This window comes from Struthio camelus, chromosome 1 (assembly GCF_040807025.1).
Source record: "Struthio camelus isolate bStrCam1 chromosome 1, bStrCam1.hap1, whole genome shotgun sequence".
NCBI classification, from domain to species: Eukaryota; Metazoa; Chordata; class Aves; order Struthioniformes; family Struthionidae; genus Struthio; species Struthio camelus.
In genome coordinates this window covers 148,842,506-148,855,596 of record NC_090942.1, presented here as the reverse complement: position 1 = coordinate 148,855,596, position 13,091 = coordinate 148,842,506, and the positions used below count along the sequence as shown (strand labels likewise).

At 41.6% G+C, this 13,091-nt stretch overlaps 1 protein-coding gene across 9 annotated transcripts in view; it reads right to left on the bottom strand.

Annotated features, from left to right (window-relative positions):
* CYFIP1 (cytoplasmic FMR1 interacting protein 1) overlaps nucleotides 1-13,091 on the bottom strand; it is an 81,186-nt gene that overhangs the window by 55,540 nt on the left and 12,555 nt on the right. For 8 of the 9 annotated variants that reach the window (XM_068923068.1, XM_068923066.1, XM_068923069.1 and 5 more), the window contains exons 2-7: nucleotides 5,265-5,388; nucleotides 5,013-5,102; nucleotides 4,234-4,311; nucleotides 3,071-3,172; nucleotides 1,575-1,756; nucleotides 72-168 (exon numbers count right to left, since the gene is read on the bottom strand). In XM_068923068.1, the coding sequence (XP_068779169.1) occupies nucleotides 72-168; nucleotides 1,575-1,756; nucleotides 3,071-3,172; nucleotides 4,234-4,311; nucleotides 5,013-5,102; nucleotides 5,265-5,388 (673 nt within the window). Of the gene's footprint in view, nucleotides 1-71; nucleotides 169-1,574; nucleotides 1,757-3,070; nucleotides 3,173-4,233; nucleotides 4,312-5,012; nucleotides 5,103-5,264; nucleotides 5,389-11,365; nucleotides 11,470-13,091 lie in introns of those variants that run through there. The other variant, XM_068923072.1, reaches the window with a different exon arrangement.

The window sequence follows — 13,091 nt, the reverse complement described above, 5'->3', positions numbered from 1 at the left end:
TTAAGGGGTTTTCTTTTCATACTTTTCCCAAAAGTATTAGGTTATTTTGAAAAAAGATAACTACAGCTTACCTGTGTTATCTTGTTGTGGTTAGCCAGGAACATGGAGAGATTCTGGGATTCTTGAATGGATTGAGGATCAGCCATTTTACGTAGGAACTGAGCAGCCCTGGAAATAGAAGAGAAACAGTATTTCCTTTCAGCGAGACTGCTCCTCAGCAGAAACACGTTGTCACCAAATCTACCAGCTTCCAGTTCTGGCATCGCTCCAGTCAGGGTACAAATTCTCAGCAGGTCTTTTAGCAGTCGATACACCGGCGTATCATTCATTGCTCATACCAGAGAGCCAGCCTAAGTGCATCTCCAAACTTCTGCATCGAGCAGAAAGAGAACGTAACAGACAGGGCCAATATTTTTTGACACAGCTTTATAAAAATAGATTATCGAAACACAGGCTACGAATTCCACAAAACTGTGTCAAGAGCCGATTTCGTAAAACTTCAAGGGAAGGCTCTGTAAGAATTTTGGCCACCACGCCTGAAAAGAAAGGTGAAAGCTCGCTAACAAAGACAGCTATGAACTTAATTTATCCCTAAAACGATGTGTAATCCCAAATCCCGCATTGTACTCCACTTAAAAAAAAAAAAAAAAAAAAAAACCCACAACCCAATCTAAACAAAACCCCTCAGGTAGATCTCTCAGCCGAGGCAGGCGACAATGGCTCTAGAGACCGAAGCCGCCTACCTACCCAAGAAAAATCAGCCTTCCAGAAAACAGTTTGTTCTCTCAAATTACACTTCCAAAGGGGGAGGTAGGGAGGGGGGGAAAGGGGGGAACAGGCAAACTAGGTAAGTTTAAGTGATTTTCAGGCACAACAGCTACAGAAGGCAATACTTTGCAGAGGTAAAAATAAAATCTGACGTAAGCGGAAGCCCCATGGATAAAATTGGCTGGTCATTGCCTGAACGATTATCTTTATGAATGACCTGGCATACACTTCTCTGAAAGACCACAGACGCTAGAGCTGGCATAAAGATGCTCTTCCCCTTCTGCACCAACCACCGACACCATCTGGCAGCACTGGCACAAAACTCGGCCACTGACATTCCTCCCTTCTTCCCTCCTTGCTACACCCGCAGTCACCACGACCCTCCAACAGCAACGCTGAAATGTCTTATGAAGAACTGTAACAATTCTCAGCTGCACATATCAAATATGAACGATAAAAACAGCAGCAGCAGCAGCGAGCAGAAAGACAGTTTTCTCTCAAAGTTAAAAAGAAAAGCTTTATTGAGCAACGTATATTCATTACGTTTAGCGCACACCAGCACAGAAAAATTTGACAGTTTTGCATTGAAACACCAAAGAACCTTTTGTCGTTGGAAGAACAGCATAAAGAAAACAGATTTACTCAATCATTTAACTGCAGTCAGTGCACCTATCATTCAAGGTTATCTCTTCGACACTTAGAGACTTCCTTTTGAAGAGCGAGCTGCTATAAAAAGAGCAACTGCTGCCATCTTGCGGGAAGTTTGTACTCCAGCAAACGTAGTTCTGTTTTTCTTTACAGCTTACCGCTTGTAGGCAGAATGGTCGTTCTTCACGCTGCACTTCATATTCTTCAGCTCATCCAGTACTGCAAACATGTTGATGAACTTGCCCAGCGTGATCAGATACGCTTCAGACACAAAGTCCTTCCTCCTCTCCGCATGGCACAAGCGTCTCACCTCCCCACAAAATCGTTCAATTGCATTTCTCTAACAGAAGAAAAGAGAAGAAACAGAGCAAAAGCCATGTTTCCACGAAGAAAGTTTCATCACACAAGTTAGGCTTTGACACCTACGTGTTTGCCCCTCTAGGCACGTGCTTTCACTTTGCAGCAGATCATTCCAGTGGCAACTACGTGGTCCAATGAAAAGCACCGCCAGAAAAATTTTTTAAGCTTTTGAACATGCAAGGCTAACGAGGTATCAGTCCAGGCTTTCAAGCTCCACCTCTGCGTAGTCCGGTGCGCTTCAAGTGACAGCCCTGATCTCTGCCACAGAACTCGCCTAGCACAGTGGGCAAGATACTTCTTTGCAAAATAAAGTCATGAAAACGGAAAAATCCTCTGAAACAAGTGATTTCATGTTCTTTAGTGAGGAAGAATATATGCATTAAAAGGCAGATTATAGGCACGTTCTCTTAAAAAACACACACACACACACACACAGAACACTGATTAGCAGCACTATATGCTAACTCGCACAAAGATCCTGGCACATGTTTATGTGAGGGCACATTTCCAAGTACGTATCAGGGCTACTTGAGGTGGCGATTACAAGTACGAAGAGACAGAAATTTCTAATGTAAAGATGAATTTCTTCTACGGTTTTTACAGCATTTTAATCTGCTGCAATGAAAGGAGATCGTTTGCAATCACTGAGATTCACCATTTCCGAGAGATGACAGGAAATGCTACGTTTCCTTCAGTCTGCTCTTCCTATGTGCTCTGGGGGCTTGTGGGTTGTAGCAGCTGTGGCTGCCTCCGAATAATGCCTTGAAGCATTCTCAGTCTATTCAATAAGAGGGCAAGCTGCCAGCACGGGACAAGAAAGCAAGACAGGCTGCTGTTCCCCAGAGACCAGTTAGCTTGGGTGCCTGGCAGGTCAGAGCAACTGGCTTAGCCTGCCTGAATTATGAATTTCTGCAGGAAAGTTGCATCTGGTGATATGATATCCAGACTTGTGGCTCCCCTACCCCCCAACAAGTGGCTCCTGTGCTGAGATGATCTTAGGCATGCATGTGAAACATATTATGTTTCTATTTCCTTTCTTCCTAAAGTGCCAGAGCTTTCCCCAGGCACTGTGTGAGGGCCATAGCAACTACCTTGCATTGTATGCTGGGCGCCTTAATGCATGCTACCCCAAGTTTTTAAGGTATGCATTGGAAATTCTGCCCTTCTGCGAGACAGTTTTTTCTTCCAAAGTTTAATAACTAGGTTCAGTATCTGGGCACACAATACCAAGCACATAAAATAGGAATATAAACATACATGCCTACTGACAAAGTTTTGTTTCCGCTCCTTTTACCTGAAAATACATAAAATTCATCAGTTTTGTGACTTCTGGCTCCAGAACTTCCACAGTTTTCTCATAAATTTCTACTCTGTTAGGCTGCTCATTACACTTGACCTGAGGACAATTGAAAACATCGTTATACTTAGAACTCTCCTTGATAAAGCCAGAGAAACTAAAATCCCAAATGACAACTTGAGAAAATGTATTAGAGTGGTAAAGACAAAAATCTAAGGCATGAATTGCTGCTCTCAGTAACGTCAGTCTAGTTCTCTAAGATCAACTACATGTAAAAAAACACAGATATAGATTTCAGTTTGCAAAGGCTCCTGTAAGGCAAGGATAATATTTTTTCTGCATTATTAAGCAACTTGCTCAAAGTCATGTGCTAAAAGAGGGGCAGAAGTAGAAATTAAATCAGATAACCTGATTTCAGCTCCAAATATTTAAACCACAGGATAAGCCTTCCTTTCATTTCAGTACAAAAATGGTTACATTACAAACTCCTTAAAAAGCAGGCAGATGTTAACTCATGGTTTCCATCTTGTTCAGTTTCCTGATGCAGCTTACCATTCCCCGCCACCGCCACCCCTGGACAATCACCCTCAGACACCTGAGGCTGCCTATGGACTTGTCACCTATTCACAAGAACATATTTTCCATATATAACTCACTGGATAGCTGTGACGTTTAGAAAATGCCAGGCTACAACGTCTAGAAGCCTGAAGTTCCTCCTGAAGGTTAATTATTACATATCATGTCACCTGTTACGACTTAAATTCAAAACAGGTTTAAGTTCTTTACGTAGTTTTTTTTTTCTTTTTTGCACTCTGTTGAATGAAATGAGGGATTCTGATCTCAAACATATACTACAATCAAAGACTTTCCTTCCAGCGCAAATTACCTCTATATTTCTCTTAAATCAATCAGCACGATAAACACAAAAGCCATGAAGTATTTCTGCAGTTACCTTACTTTGGGGGGGGGACACAACAACAACAACAAGGCTCTCAAGTGCTGCAAGACACTATTCCATGGCACGCCCAGTTTGCCCATGCAGGAATCAAAGCAGACTCAATTTCAGGGTTCATTAGCAAAGCTATACTCAAGCAACCCCAGACCAAAAAAAAAGGACAAAAGTTCATATGTTGTGTAACAGTTTAATTTTGCTCCTTTACCTGAGGAATGGCTCTTGAGCAGCTTCTCCATGTGTATAACATGATAGCATATTCCTGACCCTCTTCTAACATTTCATTCTGTAAGACAGACACTCAACATAACTAGGCATTGTAATATAAAGTCACATTAAATCCACTTGTCTTTCATCATTCCAAACCCTTGTCCAAACAATTCTCTTTCTCTTAGAGAAAGGTATATGTACAAATACACACATATTACAAGTTGAATGAAATACCATGCTACAGGTATGTAAAATAATATTACAATAATACATGGGCACATTTGGCGTATTATATATGCACCAGAATTATCCATGCTTCTGAAAGAACATAACATTTGAGCTGATCAATTACTGAAACACGGCTTGACTGTAATCCAGCACCTAAAAAAAAATGCATCTATTCTCAGTCATGTGTTTTAGCATCCAGTCTAATTCTGAGAGAATTCACATCACCGTCTTCATACCCCTTAATCCAATGAACGCTTATCACAGCACTAATCAGCAACTCCCGCAATTACACCTACCTAATGACAAAAACTACTATCTGCCCAAAGTGAATCATCTTTTGTTTCATTTTTCCACTCTAAATATGAGACACTAGGATTTATGAATAAAACTGCTAATCTGGAAAAAGATTAGATGCTGTTTTGAGGGGTTGCTTTTTAAAAAAAAAAAAAAAAGGGGACATAGGTGGATTGTTCGGGAATTGAAGAGTCAATACACACACTGTAACATCACCCAGTTGATAGAAAAGTAAATACCTGAACATCTACTTACCATGCTAGAATGAACTGTAGCTTGCTCAATGTATCTTGCAATGCCAGTGACAAACGCATTTCTGTCTTCAAAGTTAGTGTTGAAGTTTGGCTGCACAGAAAACAAAATGTAGAATTAAATCCTTTGGCAGGGAAAAGAAGCTATATACACTGTAAATACTAACACGTTTTGCTGGTTTTTTTGAAGAGCATATACTCTTTTTCCTAACAGCAATGGGAACTGCAAAACCTTTTTTCTGCAACAATAACATACCTGGTAAAGCAGAGATGATGGTGGGGGTTCAATACACGGCTGCTGATCTGGCAATGGTAATTCTTCCAAGAGATCCACGTTGGACAAGGCATCCTCCAATGTGACTTGAGCAGTCATTTTGCCCCTGTGGTTAAAAGATACATATAGGTGTTTATATACATACATATCCACACAAACATCTAGTTTTATATATAAAAATATATAAATACACACACAAACTCAAAACAAACGTGTAATATGAAGAGCAGGGAACTATTTGTGTTGTGAGAAATACAAAGATCCTCCTCAACAAAGACATTTCCTAGAGACCATGACAGAAGGGGAAGAGTCAAACTGAAACCCAGCTGGCTTTAGTATTCAAGCTTTAATAAAGATTTTTTGGACTAACATTCTCCTGCTTACTTTCATGGTTTGAGAAATGTTTCTCTTCCCCTACTGCTGTGTAGCTGAAGAATACCAAAAATAGAGGAAACTTAATGATATCCAATGCACAGTAAAAAAAAATAAAAAATAAAAAGGAGATTGTACAAGCTTTTCTGGTTAAACTAGAAGGAAAGTTAGTGCTGTGGTCTTCAGTTGCAATAAACACAGAAAAATCCCATAACAAGCACAATTATAAAACTTTCCAGTGAAAATGAGTTTGGAACTAGTAAGGTCTTCAAACCTTCGCCAAAAATTCTTTGCAATACTATTAACGGCCCATCTGCAGGAGCCCACCTACCATCTCGTTGCAAACAAGGTACCAGAAGCCTCCAGTGTTTTACATACTAGGTCATCCAGACCTGTTTTGAGTAGTTAGTTAGTGATACTGAGGCCCCAAAAACCTCAAGGCCACCATGAGCTTGGTACATTCCCCAACTGCTATCGTTACACACAGTCTTGAACCAAGAACAGCAACGAGAAGGAACCCTGGGGCAAAGAATGATGACTTAATCAGACACTTTTGTATAATGCTTTACTCATCCTACCAGGTGTAGTCAGAAATCCCTCATTCTTATCATAGCACCTCTAATCTATTCAAGATTTTTCTTTTTTCCTAGAGGGCTTTATAACTGTTTCTTCCCACTTACAAGAGCAAAAACATACCCAGATGCACCCCTACTATGAACATAATTGCATACGTAATGCCCTTAACTCTAAGGGCAAGGACAGTAACATCAACATGAAGTAAAAGCACTGGTACTCCACGCTTCCAGGGCACTTCCTTCCACAGATTTATGTTTGTGGACCCGCGTTATTCCAATTCACAGAAGCAGATGTGAGTTTGGCTTGCCAAAAGGTCACCGCGCAAGTCAAAAGCCAGGAACACGTCCGAGATGCCCTGACTCACCGCTCTTCACTGGCCCAGCTCAGCCCACCTTGCTCCTACCAACTCACGGTTTCCAGAGGAGATGCACACACAAACAAAAAAGCTTTATCTTCAAGGAAGAGTTCAGCTGACTAAGAAAAACCAAAGCAAACAGAAGGAAAACTCTCAGCTTCGGTTAGCCATCTGCTTTCAGAGACCAACCTTGCGTCCTGAGCAATCATTGCAATGCCAATGTTTTCACGTAGTATCATTCTGCCTACTTCGCAAACATCCAGGAACATACATGTACAGGACGGTGGGCCCCAAGAGTTTGCACCAGCCCGGTCTGTGCCGATCTACTCCCCCAGGCGCTAAAGAGGAGATGTGAAAAGCTGACACAGACAGGCATCCCTTTGCTCTACACCTCCAATCACTGGCAGATTACCTTTCTGGATGACTTTATCTGTGGATGCAGACTTTTTAGTGGGGCCAAGAACAGAGATTTTAGGTTGCAGATGACAAGAAAACAAGGAAGGCATCAGAGAGAAAACATGGAAGTCAAAGACTGTGGGCTGGCGGCTAACCTCTCTCCCCCATCACCAGGATGGAAAGGGAAGAATAAAGAGATGGCAGGGTAATACTAACACACCACATATGAAGAGAGCTTACTGATGATTTCAAACAGCGGCCACCAAAGAAGTCCACAGGCCATTCACTCCTTGAGACACCAGCTCAAACCTACGAGGTTTCATCAAAACAAACAAATATATAAATAGGTGACACCCTTAATTGCACTATTTGTAATCCCTGCTGAAAAAATGGGGAAGGACTGGACTGACAAGAGCGCTCCCTGGCAGAGCTGCTCTGAGAGGCTTGCCCAACACCTGCCTACACCCAGTTCAAGCTCTTTCACAAGATCCACGTTTATTCCCAAATTAGAGACAAACAAAAACCAAGGCATCTTTCTTCCACAAATAAACAAGTGGCAAAAAATTCAATATGTGGGCAAGAATCCTGCGAGTAGATCAAACTAACAGTTTTAGCCTAAAGGAACAGGAAGGGAGTTCTTAACAAGTCAGACTATTTCAAAGGAATATTTTAATTATTATTCCGAGTACCTAAAGATCCAGCTTTAACTAAAATAACAACTTGGGTTATTTTAACTCAGAGGTTTCATCCAACTTGAAACTTTTTCCCCTCTTGGTTTCACTATCAAAATATCTGTTTGCACAGCTCCATTTGGGCTTGCCTATGGTGGGACTGACTGGCCCGTTAACTCTCCCTCATACTGCGGTACAGGATAGGAAAACAGCTACAAAACTCCAACTGGTACAACAAGGACGCGCTACAAAAAGCTACTCTACCCATGCTCCAAAAAACACAGTGAAAAACTGTTAAGTTACTGCACGCGTCCATGTAAAGAGAAGCTGTCACTGAATAGCAGAAAGTAACACCACCTTCTCCCCAATCCACAGATCTTCCTTCTTCTCCTAGGAAACAGCTCATCAGTGATTTAGTGCCCTGGTACAGAGGAGAGTCAGGCATTTCTCTGCATCCACAAAAGCCAAGCTTCTGACCTGTGTGCCCTTAGCACTGTAAAAACATATACATATATATTCTGAAAGTAAAGCCCTTAATCCCTGTATGTGCTATTTCAGAAAGCACACGTGCATCACTTTTGGTATTCGTGGGTTTTTTTCTGCAGTTATTCTCCAGCATCAGTTTTCTGTTCTCAAACTAACATATATTAGACTACCTGGGAATTTTTTGGTTCGTTTTTAGTAAGAGATATTGGAGAAATACTTTAAAAAACACAAAGTAAAACAAAATCCCATCTTGCTTACATTGCCATCTATGTAACAGTGCACTTCTGAGACACTCCCATTACCAGGATGGAAAAAGAGAGGGGAAAAAATGAAAAGCTTCTTGCTGCCCTCCAGATTGTGAAAATAAATGGGGGAAGGCACATTTTCCAAGCCCTTCAGCAGGATTTCACAAAGACAGAACAACGTGTTTGAACCAGGAAAACATGAGCAATTGGGCTCAGATTGTTTAAAAAAGCTTTATTGTCTTAAGGTTGCTGACAGCTTCACTTTGCAATTTTGCCAAAGGTATCCAAATGATTGTGGTTTGGTTGGCCAAGTTGCCATTTCAAGGCTCCTTTCCTCAGATTTTTAGTTTGTTATCAAGTAGGATGTGAAAGAGGAACAAGACTCCTCCCTGCCGAGCTTTCATCCACTTGCAAATTTTGTGAATGATTCATACTTCCCTTCTATCCCCCACCAGCTGAGCAGCAGAGGTTTGACAACAAGTAGAGCTCCACCACGAAATCCTGCCTTGCCAGCCAGGAGACAGTGTCCCACAGCCACGTGACACCATCACGTGGTCTTTGCCACAGGGACTTCTGATGTAGAAGCCATGGGACCAACACAGAAAAAGATTTTCTTGAATTCTTCTTTTTCTTTTTTGTTTTTGTTAATAAAACCATTCCAAAAGACAAAGACTATCACTAACGTAAAAAGATGAAGGGCTGGCAAAAATAGGAATTTTTTTTTTCTACGTTTCAGAAAAATTTCTAAGAGCTACAGTTCCCAAGATACAAAGTTGGATGGTTTTACCTCCTTAAGAAGCTTAGAGTTCACTCAGTGAGTTCACACAGCTGCTATTACTGGGCAAAACTGCTGATGTTTTAACAGATTTCCTTTTGACAGAGAGCACAAGAAACTTCAAAGACCTACTTTAAAAATTCAGAAGCCACAGTCTGAGTAGCAGTTTACCTAAATGGGAAGAGATTCAAATATCGTAGTTACACTGATAATTACATCATTATAGTTACGCTAGTAAAGGTACCCTAACTGTGAGAATTACTTTCTTACTAAACTCTAATGATGTCATGTTTTCAGCTTTGCAACTGCTTGAGATTTTCCAGGATAGATATTCTCACGTAGAAGACGTGCAAGAATTACTTTTGAAATAGTCCCTTTTTTTCTTTTTGTCACTTTTGTATCCTGAGCCCATCATTACACAGTACTAAAGTCAAAACGCATTCCAGGCACGGGCTTTGCTGGATACAGGCAACTTAATTAAAAGCCATTCATTGCCTTACAGCCTCTCCAGGACGAAAGAGAGAATCACAGATGCCAGTATGTTGCTTGGGTAAATTCTGGGTATATCCCTGCACTTATGTTACATATGAGGCAACCAAAAATGAACACCCAGCTTTCTAAGCAGAAGACAGCAGTACACGTGGGCTGATTTTCAGCTCCTCTAAGGACTTGCTCTCAATTTCAAAGCCAACACACAAGAAATCCCTGCCTCCTGCACAGACAAGCTTCAGCCTTACAGCGCAAAGTCCCATTGCGTCCAAGGGTCAGCTCTATCAATCCCAGTTTTCATCCCAGAGCTTTAGGCAAACTTTCAGGTATGTTATGTTAGTGCAAAGCCACTGACCAGGTTACATTAGGATATTCATCTTTTTTCTTCAGTTCTAACGGGGGCAAGCACAGAACAGGCCTGGCCTCCTCACAAAAGCTTGTGCAGCAGAGAGGCTAACTGAGCTGTGTCCCGAGAACGTTTTGCCCACCAAAAAAAACCAAACCAAACCAAAACAACGCACCAGATCTTGAAGCTCCTTTATGTTATTTACATTGTCATTATACTTCAGAGGTGACTTATTCTGAAACATAACAGAGCCATGGAGACCTGTCAGAACCATTTCTTGCAAATTCAGACAAAGAGCTGCCAACTTTTAAAAAATAATTTGGTGCCTTTGTTTCCTCCAGCCACTTAACTGTGTGGCACGCAATACCCTGTTCACGACATTGCTCTGGTATTTAGAAGAGACGACTCTTAATCCTGAGTAGAGACACCCTGTTTCCACAACTCCATCCTTACAGAATAATGTTGAATGCTCTGCAGAAGATCTGTACTCCTAATTCCAAGGGTATCAGAAAATGCCCAGCATGCTACAGCCTTGCTTTTAAGCCTACTGAGGCTTCAGACTATTTGAAAAATGGGAAGAGGAGCATCATCATGAAGGTAAATGGCAAGAAAAAAATCTTGTAGACAAAAAATCGGAAGGGAAATGAGAAAACAAATAATAAAAAGGAAGGCAAGGCTTGGGAAAGCAGAGAAAAAAGCACTAACTTCAGAATCAGTGTGAAAGAGAGGACTACCACAACAGCTCTCAAGGTCAAAGCTTAAAAAACAATTCCCCAAAATTCTAGGGAAATAAGAAACTTTTGAGTTTTAAAGATTTGTTGCAGTGACAGACTTAAGCAGGTCAGATTATTTACCAAAAAGAAGATCTAAAGACAGCTCAGGCATACTCTCTAAATACCTCAAACAGGAAAGTGCTAGATGACAGGAGATAGTTCACAAATATATTCAGCAAAGACAGACAAAATCCAAAAGACGTAAATTGTAGCTAGTAACCAAGTCTTAAGAAAAACGGGTAAAGCAAATGAACTTAGGTAACTGCAGGCTTCCCAGACCTTTGTAAAAATGCAGAAATTCCCAAGCAGTTCCTCTTTAGCCTCTGCACAAATCATTTGCTCAAGACTTCCTCAGAAATGGCCTCTGGTAGCCTTAAGAATCTATTAAGCTGAACTTTAAAAAGATACTGATTCTCAATGTGAAAAGTTCAAACTCAGATAGCTGGGCTTGATACTGTCACAGAATCGTTTAGGTTGGAAGGGACCTCTGGAGATCGTCTAGTCCAACCTCCCTGCTCAAGCAGGGTCACCTAGAGCATATTGCCCAGGACCCCATCCAGACGGGTTTTGAATATCTCCAGCGAAGGAGACTCCACTACCTCTCGGGGCAACCTGTTCCAATGCTCTGTCACCCTCACAGGAAACAGGTTTTTTCTTAGGTTCAGGTGGAACTTCCCGTGGTTCAGTTTCTGCCCGTTGCCTCTTGTCCTGTTGCTGGCCACCACGGAGAAGAGGCTGGCCTCATCCTCTTGACACTCCCCCTTCAGATACTTGTACACGTTTATGAGAACGCCTCTCAATCTTCTCACAGATGAAAAAGAAAGCCTCCCACTGCAAGAATTATCAGATAGAATTATATAGCTGTGTTACACAAGGTCAGAGTAGATGAAGATGATGGTATCTTGCAATCATAAAACAGTAAAAAAATTAAAAGTTATATTGGGTATATAGGGAAAGAATGAGAAGTAACTCCTTAGAGAAGTACAAGTACATTGTAATGTAAATTCCATGCAAACTGGCATTGTCCCCTGGACTACGGTTCTCAAGCTGCAATTTCCATAGAAAACAGATAAATTGTATAATTCAACCCTTCAGTTAAAAAAAAGATAGTAGCAAGCTGAAAGTGACCTTTCTTCAGATTACACAACAAGTAGAGGCATTGACTTCAAGGCAATGTTTTCCCCTTTTGGAAAAAGGAATAACACTCTCTCAAACTTCCCTCAAGCAAAATAAAAATAATTAAAGCCTAAATCCCAGTTTACAGGCTTGTTTTCTTTTGCATCTCTCAAAGAGTGGCGCAATCTGAGCGTCACTGAGCGTCACTCAGTGACATGGCAGAAGCTTTCGGGAGGCTCGGAGTGGGAATAAGTGATGTCTCATTCTTCCTCTCTCCATCACAACACCCTCCACCTAGGCTGTCCCCATGACAGAAACAACAGAGCCAACCTGTCCTGAGGCCCTGTCCTCATCAGACAGCTCACCCCCTACCTAGCACAGCTTTCTCTTTGGAGGTGCTCTCTCTTCCTTCTTCTCTGTCCCAAGCGCACAGAACAACCCCCTTACAGCACTTTGCTAGACAGATGGAAAGAGCCAAATTGGCAAAGAGTTGAGCCACACTGAGCCACAGACTGAGAAATAAAAGGGCATCACAGATGTCACAACAGCACAGAAGCATCAGCTTGTAATAACTGCTCTGGTACATACTCAGAATCACAATCACTTCTTGCAACAAACAAGATGTTGACATAACCTCCATGCTTGGTCAAAACTAAACCAAGTCACTTCATGCACTGTTTGCACATACCCACTTAGCAGCAGATCTGTGTGGAATTTGAGAGAGATCAGACAGAAGACTTGCAAGATACTTAGCATGTTTGATTTTTTTTCCTCCGTTTAATAAGGCTGCCTAGACACCCTGAGGTAGATATACTCCTCCGTCCTCAAACAGGATTGGTGCTTTCCGGCAATTGATAGCTCCTGAAGCCAAGAGCTCCAGGAATTTTCATACATGCAAGAACCCACGTCTGGACCTTCGGCTGGATACCGTGCCATTTCCATCCCATCATTCAGACTGATAACCACCACACCATTCAGCATCAGACAAAGCATACTGGATAATCTCCCTCCACAATTAATGAAGAGCAACAAAGCTCCTCACAATGCAATGCAAGAGTCCAACTTAACACAGATAGTGCAAATACTCTTCCTGGAACAAGGCATGTAGAAAGTCATCATTCAAACGCAAAAGAGAGGGTTGAGCACTGACATGCTCACAAACAAGGTCTCTTAGTTTTGGCAAACCATACCAGTCAGACCACAATGATT